The sequence below is a fragment of the Solanum tuberosum genome, unplaced genomic scaffold (genome assembly GCF_000226075.1).
Source record: "Solanum tuberosum cultivar DM 1-3 516 R44 unplaced genomic scaffold, SolTub_3.0 scf00162, whole genome shotgun sequence".
NCBI lineage: Eukaryota > Viridiplantae > Streptophyta > Magnoliopsida > Solanales > Solanaceae > Solanum > Solanum tuberosum.
The window spans coordinates 1,165,868-1,191,505 of record NW_006239088.1 but is presented as its reverse complement, the minus strand read 5'-3'; the positions used below and the strand labels follow the sequence as shown (position 1 = coordinate 1,191,505).

General features: G+C 38.0%; 1 protein-coding gene across 1 annotated transcript in view; it reads right to left on the bottom strand.

Annotated features, from left to right (window-relative positions):
- Nucleotides 1–468: 468 nt before the first annotated feature.
- LOC102599179 (uncharacterized) overlaps nt 469–25,638 on the bottom strand; it is a 35,699-nt gene continuing 10,529 nt past the window's right edge. Inside the window, exons 3-7 of the mRNA XM_006353799.2 lie at nt 19,961–20,031; nt 2,473–2,567; nt 1,642–1,709; nt 1,051–1,161; nt 469–804 (exon numbers count right to left, since the gene is read on the bottom strand). Of these exons, the coding sequence (XP_006353861.1) occupies nt 669–804; nt 1,051–1,161; nt 1,642–1,709; nt 2,473–2,567; nt 19,961–20,031 (481 nt within the window). The 3' untranslated portion in view covers nt 469–668. The remainder of the gene's footprint in view (nt 805–1,050; nt 1,162–1,641; nt 1,710–2,472; nt 2,568–19,960; nt 20,032–25,638) is intronic.

Here is a 25,638-nt window from a genome sequence, read left to right as displayed (position 1 = left end):
ATATTTTTAGCTTTTTCTAACCTTAGAAAAACTACTTCTGCTTTCATTTAAAAACAGGTTTAAAGATCTGCCTAACACTTGATTTTTCAAAAAGAATATTTTTGACCTCCCAACAACAATGTGAAACATGCTCTCAATGTCCAATTAGCTTGTGTGTATTATAGAAGCTTTCAAATCTTGGTCCTGTCTTCAATTGCTTTCCATGTAAGCTATCAATAAAGTCCTGTCAAATGTCAATACATGCACATGACTTTTGGGTTGCAGTTAAGAGTATTGATGTTAATCCCTTATTTCGTTCTTGCACTAAAGATGTTAAGATTGATCTCACAGTTGAATTTCCCACTTCAAAGGATCAAGTGGCATAACAAGGCTTGTCTGTAAATCTCATTTTTTGCCTGATGTTTATCTTCCTTCCGATAGAATCGATTTTCTAAACTCAACGAATGAGTTAATGTGCGTTCGTCCATGTTTATGGGTAATTCAGAGTTAACTCTTGCAATAAATTTAAGAGTGTATTGGAAGCTATTCAATAGAGATATAAAACAAAACTAACTACATACTATGAATGACCTGCATCAATTAAGAGAGTAAAGAGCAACCCCATCTCTGCCCATCAACTCATGAGCAATACAAAAACATTTACCTGATCAAGAAAGAGGCTTTCGTATTTACAGTATAGATTCCAGTTGCTTCAGCTCAGGGTCCAGTCTCTCGGGTGCTACGTCTTCCTCACCAGCAAAAAAATATGAATCAGCTACAGACTTTCCCTTTTCAAGCACATCAGCTGGGACGGTTTTAAGAAGACTGAAGAAAGAAAAGGGAAAAAATAATCCATATTTAACTACTAGGCAAAAGCCGCAACTCGTTCAGATTAAACTAGATAACTATGCAGGGATAATTGAGATTTAAAGAATCACTGAGATTGAAAGACATTATTTATTATTTGGATAGAGAAGAAAGGATATAGGGAATTCATAACCCAATTGATTTGGGAATGACACGATATTGATTGATTGGTTATCACCAAGGCAAGAAAGATAGAAGTATGACCTGTCCAATGCATTTAAGGCAGTAACAATTTGTGCCTTCATTGAGTCAATTGAGGCCCCTGGATCCTTTCTTGATGCACGCAAAAGCAACGAGTCAAGTCCTTCCAATGCACTGCATGAAAGAATAAAAACACAAATGACATCACGTGTGAGTAAAAATACAAAGTTGACATGCAATGATGGTCCAATTTGCATTTTGGTTAAAATTGGTCCCTTTTGTTTACTGATGTTTATACTAAAACCATGCTCCTCTCGTCATCAATTTGAAGGTGTTCCATCTGGCAGTGTAGAATAATAATATCATATTCGTGACATGATCTTTTGCAGCCAACCTTGCCCAAGAAAATAAGTCAGGAAGCTTACAGGAACAAAATCAATTATGAAACTCTCTCTGAGAGGAAGACCTAGAGAAATCATCAGTGTTCCAAGGACATTCTAAAATTTTCTTACATCTACCCAGTAGACTGATCAACCTGTGCAGGCTACTGCAAATTTTAATATATATCCTTAACTGCAAAGCTATAATGTTACTGCATTACGTTATATTTAAACAGCATTGTTCAGGTTGACAGTTGAATAAACGATGTAGTACCTCAGACACTGATCAACATCACTGAAAGCTGATTTACCATTGCCACCATCAGCTGCGTATTGTGCTACCTGAAATTGAATGAGAAGATAAGAGAATTTTTTCAGGAGTTGATCATCTAATTGTAGTAGGAAGAAGCCTAAGTATTTCTCTGTACAACAACCAATAGACTAGTTAAGAAAAAGAAATTACAAACTACACAACTAAATGAAAAGAAAAATGAATATATAACTTCAGTGCAATGCCATTTTCAAACCAAGCAACAAGATATATTTAAAAATTTGGAGCTTTTTCTTTTTTTATGTACCCAGATTTTTTTCTTTTCTTGGTAACTAAAATTTGAGCATTCGGGATATTTTTCCCTTGATTTGATAGACAGATGATAACCTGTCAAAAATGCTACTTGCAATGGTATTTTGTTAACTGACTCTCTAATTTGAATATTTGGCTTGGACTTCTGTAGCTGGCTTAAATGATATCAAATGTTCATATTAGCACCGTGCAGCAGATATGGCATAGCAGACCACTTGCAGATAAATGAAAAAATTCTTGCTTTTTTCTCTTCGAATCATTTCAAGTTCCTCCTATACTGCCTACGAGATAAAAAATTGTCTCAAAATGTTTAAAATCATCGAACATCCCTAGTTTTCACTCATCCTTAAGATGTATAGCATGCTCCAAGACCAGAATGGAACATTCATAAGTCTAAACCAAGTAAATCAGCTTCATACATTCCTAGTTTTGAAAAAAGCTGTACAGAAACGGATAATTATCAACCGTTAGATAATGTCATTCATAGAGTTGAGAGTGAGGTGTGGGAGAACCTTAACTTACTGCTCGAATATTGACACGAAGAGATGATGCAGGACCAGAACGCAATATATTCCGGCAATCTCCATATTTAGGTTGATCAACCTCCAAAGATTTCTCTATAAAATGCCAAAAGATAATGTAAATATCATGCTGTGAAATCTTACAATAAATTTTTTTAAGCTTAACCATACACTGCAAATATCTAGCACTACTCAGTAAAATGAGGCAACTTGCAAGAACCTAGAATTATCTTCCAGTGACGTACACATGATTTTCCATATGCACTGTCGACATTTAAAGAAGTGAATAAATTAATATAACAATGCCATATTTTAGAAAAATAAATTCAAGTACACTACTACACCTTTGGAGTTAATGTTAAGTTAAGAGGCGTGGAGACATACTTTGGAGGCTAAAAGGTTGAGGTTGAGCCGGACCAAGACAGAATAGGTGGAGTGCAAATTCAATGATGTGATGCATGAGGTAAGCATGGAAGTGAGGCTTGACACACAAAATATCCCCAAGCGAGATAGATTCAAGTATCTTGGATCTATACTTCAAGGGAGCAAGGACATCAACGATGATATCACACATCGTATCGGTGTGACATGGATGAAGTGAAGGCTTGCCTCTAGAGTCTTGTGTGATAAAAGGGTACCGCTGGAACTCAAAGGTAAGTACTGTAGCATGGTGGTTCGACCAACATTTTTGTATGGGACTGAATGTTGGCTAGTCAAGAACTCTCATGTCCAAAAGATGCATGTTGCAGAGATGAGAATGTTGCGGTGGATGTTTGGTCAGTGGATGTGTGGCCATACTAGGTAGGGGTGGGCATAAATACCGAAAAATCGAACCGAACCTAACCAAACTAATTCGGTTCGGTGTCGGTGTTATTTTTTCAAAAATTCGATTCTTCGGTTTGGTGTAAAGGTCTCAGAACTTCGGTGCACCGAAGAACCAAACTTTTATTGAAAAAAATATAAAATAATAATAATATTTATATATTATTTATGGGCATTCTCTTAACTAAAAATAAAAAGTCAACTAACAATTAAATCATTCATGAACAAATCAAAATAACAACAAATGTATAATTCAATATTTAACTTCAAATATTAGTTCGCAAGAGGAACCAAAACATATTTTTATTTTTTTCAAAAATTCGATTCTTCGGTTTGGTGCAAGGGTCTCAGAACTTCGGTGCACCGAAGAACCGAACTTTTATTGAAAATAAAATAAAATAATAATAATATTTATATATTATTTATGGGCATTCTCTTAACTAAAAATAAAAAGTCAACTAACAATTAAATCATTCATGAACAAATCAAAATAGCAACAAATGTATAATTCAATATTTAACTTCAAATATTAGTTTGCAAGAGGAACCAAAACATATTTTTATCAATGTACGTTATGTAAAGGAACCCGTCTTCGTCCTTGTTTTTCTGGAGAAGTAGTTGGAGGCACAATGCTCTTGACAAAGATGAATAGTCTTTTAGTTAGCACAATAAGTGTTCTATGGCGAGACACATCATTTCTTAACATACTTTTAAATTTTAATTATCTTATACTTTGATTTTGTCCTCATTTTATTTTTCATTCGAACCGAAAAACCAATTTAAAAATACCTAACTAAACCGAACCGAACCAAATTAGTTTGGTTTGGTATATGGTGCACACTTTTCTAAAACAGAAAATTGAAAAACCGAACGCCCACCCCTAATACTAGGAGTGATAAAATTAGAAATGAGGATATCCGGGATAAGGTGGGATTGGCCTCCGTGGTGGATAAGATGAGATAAGCGAGACTGAGATGGTTTGGACATGTGAAGAGGAAATGCATAGACGCACCAATGAGGAGGTACAAAAGGTTGGTTATAGAGGGAACGAGGAAAGGCAGAGGTAGGCCGAAGAAGTATTGGGGAGAGGTGAAAGACATGATATAATGCAACTTCAGGTTACCGGGGATATGACCCTAGATAAGAGGGTGTGGAGGGTATGTATTAGGGTAGAAAATTAGTAGGTAGTGTAATGTTGTCTTGCATAGGGTGGCTGGTGTTTGCAATGGTACTAGTTGTATTATTGTACTTCTTTTGTTTTATTTTTATTTTTATCATTGTTTATTATTGTTTTCTTAATAATCTACCCTAGTATGTTGTTTATGGAGTTTGGATTATCACATGATTTAACTGTTGTTTTGGCTCCTCTCTGGTGGACTTTTACATTATTTCCTTGTTATTTGCCAAATTCTCCTCAATCTTCATTGTCTCCTTTATACCGGGATTTGTTACACTTGAGCCGAGGGTCTTTCGAAAACAGTATCTCTACCTCCACGAGGTAGTGGTAAGGTTTGCATACATTCTACCCTCCTCAAACCTTACTTGGGGAATTTCACTGGTATGTTGTTGTTTGTTGTTATTGTACTACTACACCTCTCCTCGGAGTTCTCATTTTTTAAGACGTGTCCAAAATTAACTCACTGGAAATATTAAAAAATGTTCTTTTTCTATAAAATACCAAATAGTTACTCAAAAGCTCATCATTAAAGAAACTTGTGATTTTGAGGTTGGAAAAGACTTTTGAATATATATGCTCTTCGTATTGCATCATGATCATTCAGATGATATTTTTGAATTGGTAATATTTTCCATAAAGGTAAAAGTTAATATCAACAGGTATACTACACCATAAAATTATCAGTCCCCCAAAAAAGTAGGCCGATTACAAAAGGATCCTATCTGTTAAAATACTTATAAACTGTGAACATCAAAAATATCTTCAGTTTGTATTAACAATTTCTGTTTACACCAAAAATAATGGAGGGCTAGGCAATTCATCATGATCTTCTGGGTGTCACAATGTTTTCCTCAAAACATCTCTGATTTCTCTTTGTCAAAACTGACCACCAAATAAAGCTGAGACGATCTACTATCTCTCCTCCCTGTTAGTTGCATTGCCATCACTGTTCCAACAGTTAGCGCTTCCTTTATTCTTCTTGGCATCATCCACTAAATTTTCCTCAAGTTGATCAAATTTTTCCATAGTCGATATGTCCATTTACAGTGCAAAAAAAAAAGGTGGTTAATTGTCTCTACTTGTTCATTACAAAGATAGCATCTGAGCATAGTTGCATTCCTCTCTTGCTCAAGTATTTCATTTGTCAGAACCTTTTCTGTAGTAAAAAGCCATGTGAAACAAGCTACATCGTAAGGAATTTTCATTACCAGATCATTTTCCATAGAGAACAAGCCACTTGATTGTTGGAGCTAGTGAGATATCTGTAAGAAGACTTTAAAGAAAACTTCCCTTTTGCTGTGACAATGTCAAACTAATCTATCCATCTCTTCTGAAAAACCATTTAACTGAGATAGAATGTGGAGGAAATCTGCCATCTTTTCCATCTCTCAATTATTCTAAAATTCTTCTAAATCTGAGACTCAATACTTGCCCGTTTTTCATTTCTTTTGAGTTTGGCAGATGATAAGCGTCGAATCCCTAAATACTTCGGTTTTGACCAACTAAAAGGCTCCCAGACACAGTTCCCGATACCCTCTCTCTCCTACTTCCTAGGAGAGAGAAGCCCATCTTTTCCGGTTACTCCCACCAGAATCGACCCTTTTTTTTCAAGCCAACAATAATCACCCACTGTGATTATTGATAAACCACTCTCCGATAGAATGGAGGAAAGTCGAATCTATTTCAATGCAGGATTTAAGTCTTTCGATATCACCAGATGGGATGATGACAAAGTCGAATGGTACGAATGGGTAGAGAGAAGCAGAAAGATGATGCACAGATCAAGGTGGACTACGTATCAAGAACCTTAAATATCAAAGCAAAGCACTCAAGGTCAAGTGGCTATGGAGGTACCATCAGGAGGACCAAGCCCTCTGGTACAGGGTAATCAAGAGCAAGTATGAGCAACTGAACACATGGGTAACTAAAGAGGTCAACATCCCCTATGGTATTAACCTCTGGAAATCCATTAGAATATTCTGGCAGTTTCTCAGTAATCAATTAACTGTCAAAGTTCGAAATGGCAGAAAAACAAGTTTTTGGATTGATAAATGGACGGGTACTGTGAGCCTTAAAGATCTCTTTCCTGACATCTTTGTTTTGGCTCAATACCAAGAGAAAACTGTTGCTGAAATGTGGTCACCACAAGGATGGAATATGATCTTTAGAAGAAACTTGAATGACTGGGAAATTCCCAAAATGATTGAACTTTTCAAACTACTGGAGAGTTTCCAAGGAATCTAAACAGGTGAAGATTATTTATCGTGGCATGGGGACAACAAAGGAAGATACAGGGTGAAGGAAGGATATAAACAAACAAGTCTTAGGGAGAATCAAGACTTCAAATGGCCTTGGAAGCAAATCCGGAGAGTCAAAGTTCCACAAAAAGAGGCATGCTTCACCTGGCTGCTAGCCAATGAAGCAGTTCTAACATTGGACAATGTGGCCAAGAGAGGTATATCTCTATGCAACAGATGCTCCTTATGTGGTAAGGATACAGTGACAGTAAAACACCTCTTTCTACACTGCAATTTCACTGACCAACTGTGGCAGATTTCCTTAATCTCAGAGGCATTTCCTGGAGTATGCCTAGTAAGATTGATGAAACTCTTTTCAGTTGGGAGGAGGCTGGAGTTGGGGCTACAAACAGAGAAAGATGGAGGATGATCCCTGCTTGTGTATGGTGGACTATATGGAGAGAGAGAAATGATAGATGTTTGAAATAGGGACAACAACCTGCAGGAAGTCAAGCTTAAATGTATTTTGTTGTTCTGTTTTTGGTGTACAAATGTCTACTACAATGACACTGAATCAATCATAGACGTTTTAGGGTCCATCTAGTTCCTGGTTTAGCATTGGAAAGACTATAATTTTTTTCCTTTTTTGTAAATATGGTTTTTCAGTACTACCTAAGTACTGACTGAAATACAAATGTTACTAGTGTAAAAAAAAAGAAGAAGATGATGCACAGATCTTCTATGAGTAGGAAGGTGATGGAGTGGATCTGCCAATGCTCAAGAGAAGCATCCAAGGAGAAAAAGGAGAAAAAAGATAGAGAATGGTTGAGCATGAGTCGGAGCACTACTGTACAAGAAAGCATAATATACATGGGAGGTTCATAAACATCATAACATTATATAGAGGGGGAAGGTCTGGAATTACAATACCAGAGTTGGCATTGAATGCTGGGTGGTTGGACATTGCTTTGAAGATTGACAGATTCATTAAATATCAGCAGGTAAAGGTGAAAATACCCAGCACTAGGGTGGTCCTAGATTACCCCTACACTACTGCTATTCAAGATAGTAAATGGCAATCCAGGAATTTACGCAATGCAGAGATAAAAAATATGAGGGGTATGGTAGAAATCCTAGATAAAATAGGAGCGCAGGAAGGCGATCTTTTATCTAGATGCCTAGTAGGGTTTTGTAGTGAGAAGCCTGCAGAGAGGCCAACTCTAGCAGATTTAAAAAGATCGTCGTCTTCTAACTGGAAGAACGTCTTCGGGATAAACATATACGAGCTGAATGATAAGAAATTGCTGTTTGAGTTTCCATACAGAAACATGGCAGAGCAGACTATACAGGGCCAGTGGAGATGGAAGACGTGTAACCTTCATCTCGAATGGTGGACACCAACAACAGCCTGTATTTCTAAGTCTGTTTCTGTTAAAGAAACATGGATCAGAGCAGTGGGGATTCCCCTTCACCTATGGTCAAAGAAGGTCTTCCAAGAGAAAGGCGAGATCTGTGGAGGAGGTTGGGTGGCTACGGAGGAGGAAACAAAACTGAAAAATCATATGAAGTGGGCGAGGATCCTGGTTGCAAACGATGGTAGAAAAATCCCGAAAGAGGTGGCTGTGTCGCGGAACGACATAAAATTCTACTTTCAAATCTAGCCGGAATGTTCGCCAAGATTTGAAATTATGCCGAAAAGCGGTAAGGGGAAAGAAGATACCTTTTACCCAGTCCAGCGATTTAACCAAAGGGTTTAGGGGAGAGGATCTGTGATGTTGATAGCGAATCCTGTCAACTTAGGAACTTTCCAACGCTGCCGCACGTGGCCCCTGCAAATAAAGTCACGATGTCAGCTCGTGAGGGGCACGTGAGCCATTTAAATGAGGGGTATGTCAGTCATTTAAAGGAAATCTTAAAGAAGGGTTATAACTTATAAGTTTGGGCCAAATAATTCACAAGCTTGGTGCATAGGCCCAGATGTGGCGGCCCAAGTTATTGTTAACAACTTTCAAGGGGAAATAGAAGGCTTGTTGACAGCCCAGAGATCTTTCGAATGCGTCGAGGAAATAAGAGCACAAAGAGTCATACATGGCAATTCTCAAGTCACTGAGAACAGTCCAACATTCGCAAGGATGGTGAGAAAATCCGCAGAGATAATGAAGGATAAAGAGACTTCGATGGAGATGGAAGACACTAATAAACAGGTGGAAAGCAATCAAGAACCAAGTGAGATTGATCACGATAACAATAGGGTAGTATTACAAAATCCTATTACAGAGATAGTCAACCGGGAAATTGATGAAGCAGAGCCTATTATGTCGCAACAACAGGTCATAATGCAGGGGAAGGAGAAAGAAACCTCGAATTGGGTACAACAAAACCTAATTAAATCGGGGAAAATCTTCGGGGTTGATTTTCAAGGCCACGAGGAGGAGGCCATAGAACTATTGTTACAAATAGATAGTTGTAGGCTGGCAAGACGACAGGAACAGTGCAGTGAAATCAAGAAGTCAAAGATTAAGGGAGTACAAGAAAAAATTTGATATGCTTTTATGTCAAGTTCAAAAGCTCAGGGAACAGAGGAAAGGGGAGGAATGCAAGTACTAGTTGCAGATGAAGATAAAGCTAGTCTCTTGGAATGTTAGGTGGACTAAATGATAGAGACAAGAGGAGATTGGTGAATAGTATGATATGGGGGTGGAAGGCAGACATCATGTCTTCAAGAAACAAAACGAGAAGGCAATGTTATAGAGGTAGCCAAACAGGTCTGGGGAGGCAGATGGATCAGACAAGCATACTTAGAGTCCAGCGGAACAAGAGGGGGGATTTTACTGATGTGGGATGAGAAAACTTGGAAGGGAGAAATTCTGGAAATAGGGGCATACTCTATCACCTGTAAATTTGAGTCTCAAACACAAGACTTCAAATGCCACATTACAGGAGTGTATGCTCCCAATTGTTACAAGGAAAGAAGATTAGTGTGGGAAGAAGTGGGTGTTGTAAGAGGTTAGGTGGAAGGGTTGTGGGCAGTTTGTGGGGATTTCAATGCAGTTAGATACATATCTGAGAAGAAGAATTGTACGAGCAGAACTAGGGGGATGAAGGAATTCTCCGACTTTATTGAAGACATGAAACTAGTTGATCTACAACTAGAGGATGCTACATACACCTGGTTCAAAGGGGATCAACATGAAGTAGCCTCCAGGATTGACAGAATACTAATTTCTGAGGACTGGGATGACAAGTTTCAAAATCTAAAACAGATTCCTCTTCAAAGGCTGAGCTCTGATCGTATACCAATAGCTTTACTTGGGGGTTCTTGGGAAAGGAACAAAGGCTATTTCAAATTTGAAAATTGGTGGTCGAAAGCTGAGGGTTTCATTGATATAGTTAGGGATTGGTGGTCATCTTTCAACTTCACTGGAAGACCTGACTATAGATTGGCATGCAAACTAAGAGCTTTGAAGAGCAAACTCAAAGAATGGAGGAAGGGGGAAGAGGGAAATTTGACCATTCAGAGGAAGAAACTGTTGGAACAGATGGCTGACTTATAAGCTGATAGGAAGGAGAAAACTCTCACTATTGAAGAATCTGCATTAAAAGATGAGTTGCTGCTGAAGTATGAAGAGTTGATTAAGGAGGAAATCTCCTGGAGGCAAAAATCAAGGGCTCTTTGGCGGCTGAAAGAAGGTGATAAGAATACTAAATTCTTTCACAATACTGCAAATGCACACAGAAGATATAACAACATTGACCAGCTTGTAATACAGGGAGAAGTGACTCAAGAGCCAAACATAATTAATGAGGAGATTGTTGATTACTACACTAGGCTATACAAGGAAACTACTCAGTGGAAACCTAGGTATCAAAATGAACAATGACCAGTCATAACAGAAGAAGAAAGACAGATGCTTCAAAGTAATTTTGAGGAAAGTGAAGTCCTGAGGTGCTTAAAGTTATGTGCAGTTGATAAAGCAGCAGGTCTAGATGGCTTTACTATGGGGTTCTTCATTACATGCTAGGATGTGGTAAGGCAAGACATCATGGACACTTTCCAAAACTTCTATGAGCAAGAAGTATTTGAGAAGAGCTATAAGGCAACATTCATAGCCCTTATACCCAAGAAGAAAGGTGCCAAGGAGTTGAGAGATTTTAGGCCAATTAGCCTAATTGGCAGTATATACAAACTGATCTCTAAAGTCTTGATTAAGAGACTAAAAAGGGTGGCAGACAAGTTGATAGACTCACAACAAATGACATTTATTAAAGGGAGGCAGATAATGAATGCAAATCTGGTTGCAAATGTAGCTGTTGATTCAAGAAATAAACAAAAGAAACCTAGGGTACTCTGTAAGTTGGATATAGAAAAAGCTTATGATCATGTTAACGGGAAGTATCTAGTGAAGATGCTGGAAATGATGGGTTTTGGGTAAAAGTTGCTGAATTGGGTGAAATATTGTATCTCAACAGTTAGCTTCTCAATTCTCATCAATGGTAATCCCGCAGGATTCTTCCAAACACAGAGAGGACCCAGACAAGGTGATCCCTTGTCCTCTTTTTTGTTCCTGAACACTATGGAAGGTTTAAATAACATGATAAAGATAGCAAACATGAGAGGGTGGTTAATGGGCTTTGAGGTGGCTAGAGAAGGTACTGACAGCTTGGAAGTTACACACTTGCAATATGCAGATGACACTTTGATATTTTGTGATGCTGAGGAGGAACAACTTAAATACCTAAGAGTGATTCTAGTCTTGTTTGAAGGTATATTTGGGCTGCATATTAACTGGAGAAAGAGTGTGATGTACCCTATTAATGAGGTGAACAATATGAGAGGGTTAGTTTCAATCTTGGGAGGTGAAATAGGAGCACTACCAACTACTTACTTGGAAATGCCTTTAGGAGCCAATTCTAAATTCCATAGAAATATGGATCAGTGTCATTGAGAAGTGTGAGAAGAAACTAGCCAAGTGGAAGACAATATTTATCCATAGGTGGTAGATTGACCCTGATCAACTCAGTACTTGATGCTTTACCAACCTATATGATGTCCCTCTTTCCTATTCCAACAAGGGTCATCAAGAGGTTGGACAGCATCAGGAGGAAATTCTTGTGGCAGGGTAACAAGGAGAAGAAAGCTTTCACTTGATAAAATGGAAGGAAGTGATGACTGGAAAAAAGAATGGAGGGATGGGGATAAAGAATTTACAGATCCAAAGCAAGGCCCTAAGTATGAAATGGTTTTGGAAGTATTCAAATAATAACCAATTGTTGTGGAAGAAGGTGATTGGAGCCAAACATGTGGAAGAGGACAACTGGATTACCAGAGAAGTGACAACTCCTTATGGAGTTTGCCTCTGGAGGTCCATTAGGAGTCTGTGGAATGAAGTTAAAAACAAATCAAAGATAAAAGTCTTGGATGGAAGGAAGACCAGATTTTGGAAAGATAACTGGCATGAGAGTGGTAACATGGAAATACTTTTCCCAGACATTTACAACCTAGTCCTGTCCCAACAAAGTACCATAGCAGAGCTATGGTCTCCACAGGGATGGAATTTCATTTTCAGAAGACATCTGAATGATTGGGAGATCATGAGAGTTGCTAAATTTTTCAACTCGGTGGACACTTTCAATGGTTTGCAGACAGGTGAGGATGTTCTATGGTGGACAGGTGATGGCAGAGAAGTGTTCAAAGTCAACAAAGCCTACAAGATGATGGACCAAACAAACCAGTCGGGTACAAATGGCCTTGGAAACAACTATGGAAGAGTAGGATACCTCACAAAGTTTCATGCTTTGTCTGGTTAATGGCTAAGGAAGCAGTCCTTACTTAGGACAATGTCATGAAGAGGGGATGTCCTTGTGCTCCAGATGTTTCCTATGTGGTGAAACAAATGAGACTGTCAACCATCTATTTTTACATTGCAGGTACACCCAACAATTGTGGAGAATTTTTATCAACTTGAAAGGCATTCCCTAGACCATGCTTAGGGAAGTGACTAGGGCCTTAATGAGCTGGGAGGGAGAGGGGGTCCATGCAAAAGACAAAAGTAGATGGAGAATTATCCCTACTGCTATATGGTGGGCTAACTGGAAAGAGAGCAATTCAAGATGTTTTGAGAGCTTAGTGAACAGTGTGTGGAAGTTAAAACTTGACTGCAATTCTTTTTCTAGTTTTTTGGTGTAACCAGTTATACTCAAATGACACTATCTCTATTATTGATGTCCTAGACTCAATCTAGTCCTAGAGAAGTGAAATTGGGAGTACATTTGTATATAAGGTTTCAATACAACCCATGTATTGTTTTGTGATATAATACAAGTTACCAAGCTAGCGTTTGGCCATAGATTTCCAAATATTTTTGACAAATATTATTTGTGTTAAAATTTGGGTGAAATTTCACCATGTGTTTGGCCATAGTATTTGGGAAACATATTTCACTTTTTTAGGAAATATGATTTATATCCATAAGTTTTAAAAACTATCAAAACTAACCATAGGTTTGTATTAGAAATCAATTGGATCTTCATTGCAACAAATAACAAGTAGTGTCCATGGCACTAGAGCAATATGGTAGTTCAAAGTAAGTGCAACAAGCATCATTCCATACATCGTGAAATAGACAAAACACATGACTTTGTTACCCTGAGCCGATTGTTCATCATTTTCATCAATAATCATATCATCACTTTCATATTCACTGAATATTTCATCACTACTTTGGTGTTTACGTAAAAAAAATTATGTAATACAACGCAAACTACTAATATAGAGGGTGTTTTTGCAAAATATGAAAGTTTGGTGTAGAATTAAATTTTTTAAAAGATCCCAAATAATGAGATTTGGCCTAAATACTAGTTTTTTCTAGTATTTGTGAATTTGGATTATTTGCCAAGAATATTTGCCAAATAATGACAAATTGTATGGACAAACACTATTTGCCAAATTTCCCCCCAAATATTATTTGGGAAATCTATGGCCAAACAGCTAGTATTTGGGTCAAATCTCATTCTTTGAGATCTTTTAAAAATTTAAATTCTACACCAAACTTTTATTTTTTACAAAAATACTCTCTATAGTAGTTGTATATGATTTATTACATAATTTTTTACATGAACACCAAAGTAGTGTTAAAATATTCAGTGAATATGAAAGTGATGATATGATTATTGATGAAAATGATGAACAATCGGCTCAAGGTTTGTGAATTTGGATTATTTGCCAAGAATATTTGCCAAATAATGACAAATTGTATGGACAAACACTATTTGCCAAATTTTCCTCCAAATATTACTTGGGAAATCTATGGCCAAACGGGTCCCAAGTTAACAAAAAAATAAAAATCCCGAAATACTTCGATTTCTTATATTCCCAGGGTCAAGGAAGTCTTAAATCCATGCCTGTCCACATGTCAGCTATTGATGCTTGTTGACAAAAGCTGTATAATTCTGGAAAGAGATGATTGGTGTGTTTTCTCCAATCCAGACATCATTCCAACAGGAAATTTTCATTCCATTCCCAATTTTGAAGCCTATTCTTTGTTGGAAAATTGGCCAAAAGTTTCGGATAGATCTCCAGATGTTGCATCCATAGGGAGTAGTCACTTCCTTTGTTGTCCATAACCCCTCTTCTCCATAGTTAGCTTTAGTAACTTGTTTCCAAAGTTGGTTGTCATCTATATTAAATCTCCACAACCACTTCATAATCAAACGTCTATTGTGCATCAACATGTTCCTGACTCCCATTCCCCCTTTCTTCTCGTTTTTTGTCGAAGTTACCCAAGATGGATTTTCTTCTTGTCATCATTGCCTTGCTAGAAGAAATTCCTCCTTAAGGCATCTATCTTTTCTATCACATAGATAGGGACAGGAAAGATAGACATCATATATGTGGGTAAAGCATCAAGCATGTTGTTGTTCAAAGTCAATCTTCCTCCCATAGAGATATATTGACTTCTCCAGTTGGTTAGTCTTCTTTCACATTTTTCTACACCTCATTCCAGATCTCTCATATTTTCTCTTTGCACCAAGAGGCATACCCAGGTATTTAGTAGGAAGAGTTCATGTCTCTCCTAAAATATCAGCCAAGGATTGAATATCAACCACTTCATTGATACGATAAATGTAGCTCTTTTTCCAATTAATGTGTAAACCTATATGGATTCAGAAAGGATGACAATCACTTTCAATAATAGAATTTGTTCTTTGGAAGCCTCACAGAAAACCAGGGTATCGGTGGATGATTTCTAAGTCGTTCATTGTACTGGGAATTGCTTGGGAACCTTGACCCATCCATTTAATTTTGCAGTCTATATCATATTGCTTATGCCTTCCATAGCTAGGATTAAGAGGAAAGGAGACAAGGATCTCCTTATCTCAAGCCTATGTAGGAAGAGAAGAAACCGGGGCTCTGTTGACCAATACTGAGAATTTGACTATGTTGATTCAATGTTTGATCCACCTTATCCACTTGGAACCAAAGCCCATCTTCTGCAATAGTTCAAGACGGTAGTTCCAGTTAAGATGGTCAAAAGTTTTCTGGATATCTAGTTTGCATAGGATTTCTAGCAAATTGCTCCTCTGCATTCCTTCAACACATTCATTTGCCATCGTAGTAGCATTCATGATTTGTCTTCCTTTGATGAAGGCCATCCAACACCAAGTTGTGGGTTACTTTTTTCAAGCTTTCTGCTGAGATTATGGAAATGATCTTGTAGACACTCCCAATCAAGTTGATTGGCCTGGAATCAGTTGATTCAATAGCACCCACTTTCTTTGGAATTGAGCTACAAATATAGCATTATATCTCTTCTGAAAGAAACCTACATTATGAAAAGTTTTGTACTACAACTACTACATCTGAACTAATCACTGCCCAACATTGGTGGAAGAGTATAATCATCTGGTCCTAGAGCTTTGTCTCTCATATAATTTGACACAGTGCAGAATCTGTTGTGGTTCAAAGGGGGCCATCAACATCAGGTTGTCTTTTGCACTGACCGTGGGACAGTTCCTCCTATCAAAGTGTGGTCTCCATTCCTGTCTCTGAGTAGAGAACTCATAGAAAGAGATTATTTCTTTCTTGATGTTGATTGGGTCCGTCAAAGTTTCTCCTCTTCTTATTAGTTTATCAATGGTATTTATTCTCATGTGTGCATTGGTTGTCCTGTGAAAAAAATGGTATTTCTATCTCCTTGTTTTAGCCCCATAGTGCCCAGGATCTTTGCCTCCAAGCAGTCTCCTCATGCCTATCAATATCTTCAAATTCCATTGATAAAGCTAGCCTCTTGGTTATTTCTTCTTCTGTCAAAATCCTCTGTTCTTGGATCTCCTCCAATTATGCTAACTAGTTTGGTATGTTCTGTTTCTGTAATTCCATATTACCCTTGACTATTTTACTCTATTCCTTTAATTTCTCCTTCATAACTTTCAGTTTGAAAGCCAAGATATAGTCAGGCCTTCCTGTGCAGTGGAAAGACTCCCACCAGTTCTTCACTTTGTCACCAAAATCTTCAGTTTAAAGCTACCAATTCTCAAACTTGAAATAAGATTTATCGAGTTCATAGTCACCACATTGTAGCATCAGCGTTGTGTGATCTGAGGTCACTCTAAGAATAATGAGTTGTCTTATATTCCTAAATGTGTGTCCCATCCTTCTGAAACTAGGAATCTATCTAGTCTAGCAGCAGCTGCCTATCTATCCCCCTGTTTCCAGGTGAATTGGCCACATGTTAAATCCAAGTCTATCAACTCCATGTCTTCAATGAACTCGGAGAAGTCTGTCATTGATTTGTTAATTCTATTGCAGTTCTTCTTTTCTAATGGATGTCTAACCGTGTTGAAATCTATAGAGACAACCCATGGACTTGAAATCAGACCCCTAGCTGATGCTATTTCCCACCATACCTCTTCCCTTTCCATTATGTCATTTGATGCATATACTCCAGTAAGATACCAAGCGAAGTCCTGATTCTTACCTGTAATCGTTGTAGATTACAGGGTACAGAGTAAGAGCCTATACAGCTGATCTCCCCTTCCCAAACTCTGTTGTCCCACATTAGGATAATCCCTCCCCTAGTACCACTTGCCTCCAGTTGAGTATAATTAACCCATCTAATCCCCCATAAATCTCTTACTATTTCCTTGATATCCCCCTCCATTTTTTTTTATGACAAGGGAAATTCGCAGCCGCTACCCTTTGGGTGCGCACAGGGTAAAACCCCCGCTCCTATGCAATAGCTTGCAAACCACATAGGAGAGGTAACCCGCACTAGGCAAGCCCGGTGCGACGAGCTCGACCAAGAAGGCAAACCCCTTGCTTTAGATTCTTGGAAACAAATCACATCAGCCTTCCAGGAAAGGATGAGATTTTTTATCAATCCCCCCTTTCTTATGTTGATTAGAGTGAGCCTTCCACCTAAAGATAAATACTATTTTTCCTGGGGGATCAGTTTCTTCGCACATGTCTAGAACTCATCGACTATCATTTGATCATTGTTTTTAACACTCGGAGGAAGTCCCAATTATACAACAAGGAATTTCTCAACGTTACATCACAATTTCAGCCAACTCTTCAATATTACTATCAATATCAACACTAAACAGGTGACTCTTCGCGAGGTAAGCTTTCAAACCTGTGACAGCTTCAAAGGCCAAAAAATCTCTCTGACAAGAAGAAATCGTTCCTTCTTTGCCTCACCCACTAACAGTGTGTCACCAGCATGCCAAATATGAGAGATGGCCACCTTTTTGTCACCATTTCCTTTAACCTTAAAGCCAGTGATCCACCCCAACCTTTCTGCTCTCTTTACTTTTTTGATAACCGTGGAGGCTGGGTCAGCTTGTGCGCACCTCGACTAACTCCATGGGATATTTGTCCCCTCTCACCAGCAACAAGTATCAGGTAACTAACTCTATTTACTGAGGCTACAACAGATGAGAAGAAATCACCAAGTGCGTTTGTATCTGCTGATATTTGAACCTGAGACGTCATGGTTCTCGACTCACTTCATTGACCACTAGGCCATACCACTCTTTCAGTTGTTTTGAGCATCAAACTTAAAAAATTTCCATAACCATTACAAATAAATAAGGGGGTAAGAGGGATCTCCATAAACAACATTCACTCTGATTCATAAGGTGCTCATGATCCAATTGGGCCAGTATTAGAGGATGGCTATTGTTTTTGGGTTTTTTAAATTTATTTTTGGGTGGAGGGGGTAAGTAAGGGGATAGGATAGCAATGTAATTGCAACCACTAACACAAATTCTTGAAGAAGAACAGTTTAAGCCAATATGGTTTCAGGGTGTCAGAAAAGAGGCAACACATTATGGAAGTAACCCTATTCTAACTCCAACTTTTTCCACCACCCTCTGCCCACCTCCACCATAAACCACCACAACCAACTGAAAAAATATGAACTGATCTGACAACATCTTGTATAATAAGAGTAAATTCCTCCAACATTGCAACATACTGAAGCAGTACACAGGATGGACTTCAATCATAATGACTCAAAAACCAACTAATTTCACATGAAGTACAACTTAAACTCTCACTTTACCATTCTCAAAAAAAAAGAAGTACAACTTAAACTCTCTAATTTATTTGAAGAGTGCATAATGTTTCCGATATCAAAATTTAGGAAAAAACATGAGTGCTCAATTAACTCTGAGAACATTTGATAATTGTACCATTTAAATAAAACAACATTTCAGAATTTTGAGAGAGATGGATTCTGACCCGCAACAGTTTTGAGAGATTTGTTGAAGGAGGGGGGAAGGGAAAGGTGGAAGGTGTGGAGGAGGAAGGGTGGGGAAGAAAAAGAGGAAGAGGGGGGGTTCGAAGAAAAAGATGGAGAGGGTAAGGACAGGTGGCGAAAGAAAAAAGGGAGGGGGATCGGAGGTTCAGTTCTGAAACATTTTGACGAAAGAAATGAGAGGAGCAAGAGAGAGTGTTTTTTCTCATATTTACTGGAGAGCTCGTGTAAACACATGCCCAATATGTGTTACTCTATTTATCTCAATTTTATACCGCATGGATGGAATTAGGAGAGTCAACTAAATTTTTTTATGATTTTTAAATATTTTAAATAATTAATTAATAGTACTTTTAACTTAATTTTCAAATAATACATGTTACTTCCTCTTTTCCTATTTATGTGGCAATAATAGAATTCGAGAGTCAATTCGATTTTTTATGTCTTTTAAATATTGTAAGTTGCTAATTATTGTGATTAATGATATTTTTATGAAATTTTCAAATATTTAGCTAATTTAAAAAAATACAAACAAATAAGTCAAGAATTCTTTTGAGAACACCTAAATGGATTTGAGCTCCACCAAATGCGTCTCAGTACCTGCCAAATGTTACCCCTTTCAACATTATGTAACCACATGTGTTTTAGTGTCATTATCATTTAAGTTTCTACCTTGTTTTATAGCCAATCATGTTATTTAATTTTATTTAAAATGACCCAGCTAACTGTACATGCCAAAGCAGACATGTCGACCTGCTGCCTGCTTTGGCATGTAAACTCCCTCTTATAATATTATGCAATTTTCAAATATATAACAAATTAAAAAAAAATACAAACAAATAACTCAAGAATTTTTTTGAAATCACCTAAATGAATTTGAGCTCCACCAAATGCATCTCAGTAGCTGCCAAATGTTACCCCTTTCAAGATTCGGTAACCACCTGTGTTTTAGTGACATTATCATTTAAGTTTCTAACTTGTTTTTAAGCCAATCATGTTATTTAATTATATTTAAAATGACCAAACTACCTTACATGCCAAAGTAGACATGTTGACCCACTGCCTGCTTTGGCATGTAAACTCCATCTTATAGTATAGGTAAATAAATGGTTTTTGTATTTTATAAGTTATTCTATTTCTATTTTTATAAAAAAAAAAATTACACATGTCACCATTTCATTTGACCATCTGACATCAGCAAAGAGAGTCTCAAGCGGGTGATCTCACAGACAGATGTTCATGATACAAATTTCTATCAAGAGAAGGTGTCAAATGATCACTGGCACATTTAAGGTGTCTATCTGACCGTAGTGCCAACTTCGGGTGTCTATCCATTGTTACTCCTTTAAGTCTAGGATATCTCTGTATTGCTTTAAAGATCATTGAAATACTCAATCTAAATAAACACACTGATTGCAGCATGAATGGAGGATATTTTCTTAAAGTTTTTCACATTAAGAAACGAAATAAGTGAAAGTGGGAAACGAGTGTCACCTAATTCCTTAATCTGCACCCCAGCTAGCAGCACAGCTGGTACATAAGCCTCCAGTGGATCAAGCTGTTTCCTAGTTATCAAAACAAAAATTAAAATAATAAAATGAACACGACAACTCAATTTAAAGCCTAAAAAAAATCACAAAGTATCACAGGCTTATAAAACTAAGTGAAAGCACATAGGACAATGACTTGAGCAAAAGATAATTTTACCAATCACGGTAGCTAAGTAAAGCAGATTGGCAGATGTGAAGCTAGGCAGACAGGTGATGGAAGTTAATGAAGATTGCGGAACATTATGGAACAGAGTCTCCTGACATCACTAAGTTATACAAGCTATTTGAGCCTATGTTCTGACGTGAATACCAATAGTTGTGAAAACACAAAAAGTTGGCAATCCTGTAATTCAGTTGAGGAAAGAACGGAAACTGTTTTTTTCTGATGTGGGGACAAAATTTTGCCTTACATACAAGTTTCATCTTTGGTAGCAGACAACAACGCTTAGAACCCAAAACTTAGCACATTTTAAATAGTCAACATCACTTGGGGAAATTAGTTTCGCCAACTTCACAAAGCAGGCCCAAGATTCGAAAATTTGACTTGAGAATTGAGAGGGGCATGCAAGAAAGAAATGAATTAACTTCATTCAAATTGCGGGATAAATGAAATCAGGAAAAACTTGCTTGAACTAAACGAAATCACTATCGATGTTTCGCCTCTTTCATTATCATACTAAAAAGATACCTTCTTTTTTTCATTTTCACTAAAATATTCCTAGTGCAAACTACCGATTTCAATTAAAAAAAAGACCCAAGTGCAAACTCAAGTCATTAAATACATCATCAAATTTATTGTTATTAAAGAAAACCATATAACTGTATTGGGCTGAAACTGACTAACGCATGCGGAGGAATGGACACTTGGCGACAGGGTACAATTAAAAGGTAAGTTTTGTGAAGATCAACCTGTCGGAGAGATATCCTCAGAAAAGAGAGAAGAATCGTGCTGAAGACAAGGCAAAGGACCAACCCCGATGACGTGGACAAAGAGACAAAGGGAACAAAGACAGTTACATTCTGGTACAGAGGCACAATCAGAGTGAAATTGGTCACACCGGAGGATGGAGTGTTGTAGATTGCGATCAATAAAGTTTGGAAGCTTCATCCCAATAAGATTTCAATCAATTGTTGAGGATAAAGGAGAGGACTCCAATTCTTCATCCTCTATCCAACTGGAGCCATACAGGGGGTGGAACGAACGGTACTCAACTGGCAGCCTGCCAGCTACAATTCTCTGAAGCTGTACTTCAGGCCAGCCGACACTGGCGGAGAAAAAAGATTATGAGGGCAATAGGAGCGTGAAGCAAGATAAGACACTAAGACGCTATCCTATGTTCCTCCTAGCTCTAAGGATGGTAAGGTTTTTGTTACTATGGAGCAGGATGACCTTTAAGGAGAAAGAAATTTACTGGAAGTCCGCACTAATTGGGGGTATGTGATTGGTAACACTCCATATGAGTTAACAATGGAAAATTTTATTATAAATGCTTGGAAGTTTGTGACCAAACCCTACGATTTTGTTGCATAAGGGATACTATATTTTTCGGTTTGGAACTGTCGAAGATTGTGAGAAACTTATGCAAGTTGGTCCCTATACATTCTTCAACAAACCTTTTGTGCTACAAAATTGGAGTATCGATTTCGAGTTTAACCCGGATTACCTAAGAAGATTGGGGCCAAAAATCTGAGAGACTTTAGGCCTATCAGCTTGATAGGAAGCATTTACAAAATTACATCCAAGCTTTTGACTGAGAGACTGAAGAAAGTAGAGCACAAATTGGTGGATGCACAAAAAATGGCTTTCATCAAAGGCCGACAGATACTAGATACCATTTTAATTGCCAATGAATGTACTGATGCTAGGATCAATATTAAATCCCCTGGTATCCTATGCAAGTTAGACATTGAGAAGGCTTTTGATCACTTGAACTTCTTATTGGGGATGGTTAGGAAGATGGGATTTGGAGAAACTTGGATCAAATGGATCCACTTATGCATAAGTACAACTATGTTTTCAGTACTTATCAATGGCTCTCCAGTTGGTTTCTTCCCTTCACAAAGAGGTCTGAGGCAAGGGGATCCTCTATCCCCATTTTTGTTCATCATTAGCATGGAGGGATTAAATAACATGGTACAGAAAGCTTAAACAAACAACTGGATCAGAGGGTTCAAAGTAAGATCCAGGGAAGACAGTAACATGATGATCACGCATTTACAATATGATACCTTGATTTTCTGTGAAGCAGATATAAATCAAGGAAGGATGCTAAGGGTGATTTTTATTTTATTTCAGGTCATCTCTAGGCTGCACATCAACTGGATAAAAGTTCTATTTATCCATTTAATGAAGTGGGCTTCAGAGACTGTCCAGAATTCTTGGAGGTAGAATTGGGGAACTTCCAACAACATATCTTGGATTACATTTGGGGCCAAAAAGCAAGTCAATAAATATATGGACTCAAGTGTTGGAGAAATGGAAAAAAAAGTCGGCAGATTGGAGAAACCAATACTTATCCATGGGAGGAAGGCTGACCTTGATAAACTTTGTATTGGATGCAATGCCTTCCTACATGATGTCTCTACTTCCACTCCCTGCCAGTGTTATGAAAAGGTTGGATTCCTTAAGAAGGGACTTCTTTTGGGAGGAGAACAGAGAAAAGAATAAAATACATCTTGTCAATTGGGAGCCTTGTCTAACCAGCAAGAAGAATGGAGGTGCTGGAATTAAGAATTTGAAGATCCATAATCAGAGTTTAATGATGAAGCAGATATGGAACTTCAACTCAGATGACCACCCATTATGGAAGAAGGTTATCATGGAGAAATATGGTTTGAATGGAAGATGGACAACCAAAGTGAGCAATAGTCCTTATGGAGTTAGTCTCTGAAAATCCATAAAGAACTTGTGGCCCAAATTGCTAACAAAAACCATGTTCAGCATTGGTAATGTAAGGAAAGTAGATCTATGGAATGATAAATAGATAGAGCAAGGCCTCCTAAAGCAGCTCTATCCAGACATATACTCCCTCAATCAACAACAGAACTCAACAATTGAAATGGTTTGGGGTGAGGAGGAGTGGAACTTGAGTTTCAGAAGACTTTAAATGATTGGGAAATTGATAGGCTAGCAAGCTTTTTCAGAACTTTAGAACAGCTCAAAGGAACATCAATTGAGGCAGATTACTTGATATGGTTAAGGAATAAGCAGAACAAATTTACAGTGAAAGCAGCATACAGAGTATTCACAACCTCAAACTTGGACTGGGAAGATCATCTGGAGGGTTAAGATCCCCCACAAAGTTGCATGCTTCTCTTGGTTACTAGCTAGAGAAGTTGTACTCACACAAGATAAACTCATGAGGAGAGGTGTCAATCTTTGCTCAAGGTGTTTTCTATGTGGTAAGGAAGCAGAGACAATCTCTCATCTCTTTCTTCATTGCAGCTGGACTGATCAGTTGTGGAAGATTTTTCTATAACGACTCGGAAAATGATAGATTGAACTAGAGCCTTAACGTTTGGGTTAGTGTGACTTTAGGTTGACGTCTAGGTTGTTTTAGAACCTAAGTGGGGCAAGGTTGAAGCCTAGGGTGCAAGTAAGGGCCTAGACTAACAAGATTGAGCAAAAGAAACCTTGTTCTTTGAGGGGCTGTTTGGCGATGGGAGTACTTGATCGCCCAAAGGATTAGGCGAGTCGTCCTTGTGCTCTTGTGATCACCTAGTGGACTGTCCATTTGGCCTAGGTGCTGGACCAAAAGGCAAGCTAAGTGGTAGCTCGCCAAGCTGGTTGGCGTGTCGCCCTTTGGCCCCCTCCAATCGCCCAATGACCAGCCCATTTAGTGAGCTCACTGGAACAAAGGGCGAGCCAAGGGTGCACTTGGCGAGTCGCCTAGTGCACTTGGCAAGCCCAAGTGTCCAAAGGGCACAGGCAAGGGCAGAATTTTTAAGTTACAACTTTAAGGTTCCTTAGTCCTTTTCCAAAGTTAAGTCCTTATTATTCTATTCCTTTCCTAACAACTATAAGACCTTTTTATGACCTAAATCCTTTCATTTAAGCCACTCCAAATAGAATCAAAAGAAACCCACCTCCTCTCAAATATTTCTCTCTCTAGAAGTTCCCAAAGAAGAAGAAGAAGAAGTGGGAGCTAGGGTTTGGATTCAAGGTGGTTTCTTCATCAAATTTCTTGGGGAATCTTAGTAAAGGTATGGTGATCCTTCATCTAGGGTTAGCTTTCACCCTAGAGTCAATTTCAAAGAAGTTTTTCAAAGTTTTCAAGCTTATGAAAAACCAAGGGTTTTACTCAATCTCATGGGTTCTTCTTCTAAATTATTTCAAAAGGTTTCTAATGGCATAAATTGATTGTGTTGGTATTTAATTGATGATTTATGGTGGAAATACTCCATGAACCCGTGATTTCCTTCAACTCCTAAATTGTGTTTTTATGAAGTGTGTTTGATGCTTATGAAAGCTTATGATTGGAATATGTCATGATTACTATGGGTTAGTGAATTGTACTATTATATATGCTTCAATTATGGTGAATTGTTGGTGTATTGATGATTTGAGATTCATGACTTTGAACGCAAGTTATGGCTAAATTTTCATGTTAAAGTAGAATTATGTATGAATTGTTGATCCACTTGAAAGGTGGAGGTGTTTACTTACTATTGAAGGATTTACACGTGATTTCAATGATAGAATGATGATCATGTTTAGAAGCTAATTGTGTTAGGATTGAATGTTATCTCTCTATTAACACTCATGAATGTTGATGATGTAATGTTGAATGTGATCTCTTGAATTGGTAGGCTTAGGCATCCTTTTCTTATATGATGAATGTATCTTGACTTAATGTCTTAATGTCTTGAATTGGTAGACCTAATGTTGGTAGCCTTCTCATAAATGAATGAATGAATGAAGTTCAATGATAATGTTTCCAATGAATGAATGTTGGGATGGGATGGATGCTCATCCGAGAGTTGAGGTGGAGTATCTAGCAACAATCCCTATATCCCGTTTTAATGAATGTTGGGTTTGAGATGGATACTTATCCGGGAGTTGAGGCGGGGTATCTAGTAACAATCTCTTATCCCACAATGAATTAATGTAATGAATGTCAAGTACTCCGTGCGGAATAATGCCGAGCACCGAGAGGATATGGTTGAGATGGGTGCTCATCCGTGAGTTGAGGCAGGGTACTTAGTAGCAATCTCTTGAGATGGATGCTCATCCGTGAGTTGAGGCGGGGTATCTAGTAGCAATCTCCCTATCCCATAACTATGTGCCCACATAAGTCTAGCTAGTGGATCCACTTAAGCTAAAGAACAATGGTCCTACCTTAGGCAAGTAGGAATCCCTTATCCGGTGAGGGTGACACCGGGATTCCATGTCAACCTCTCATGGTCTATGTCGGTTAAGGCTTACCCCCACAAAGAATGTTAATGAACTATGGCTTCTTAAGGATGTACTACTTAGTGTGGGTGGTGGTATGGGACACCATCTATGCATTGCACAAGTAGGCATTTAAGAGAGGTCATGGTGTGTTCCTTATAATGTTAATGAGTGAATGGGCTCTTATGATAAGGTGTTAATGAAGAATGTTGATCTAATGTCTAATGAAT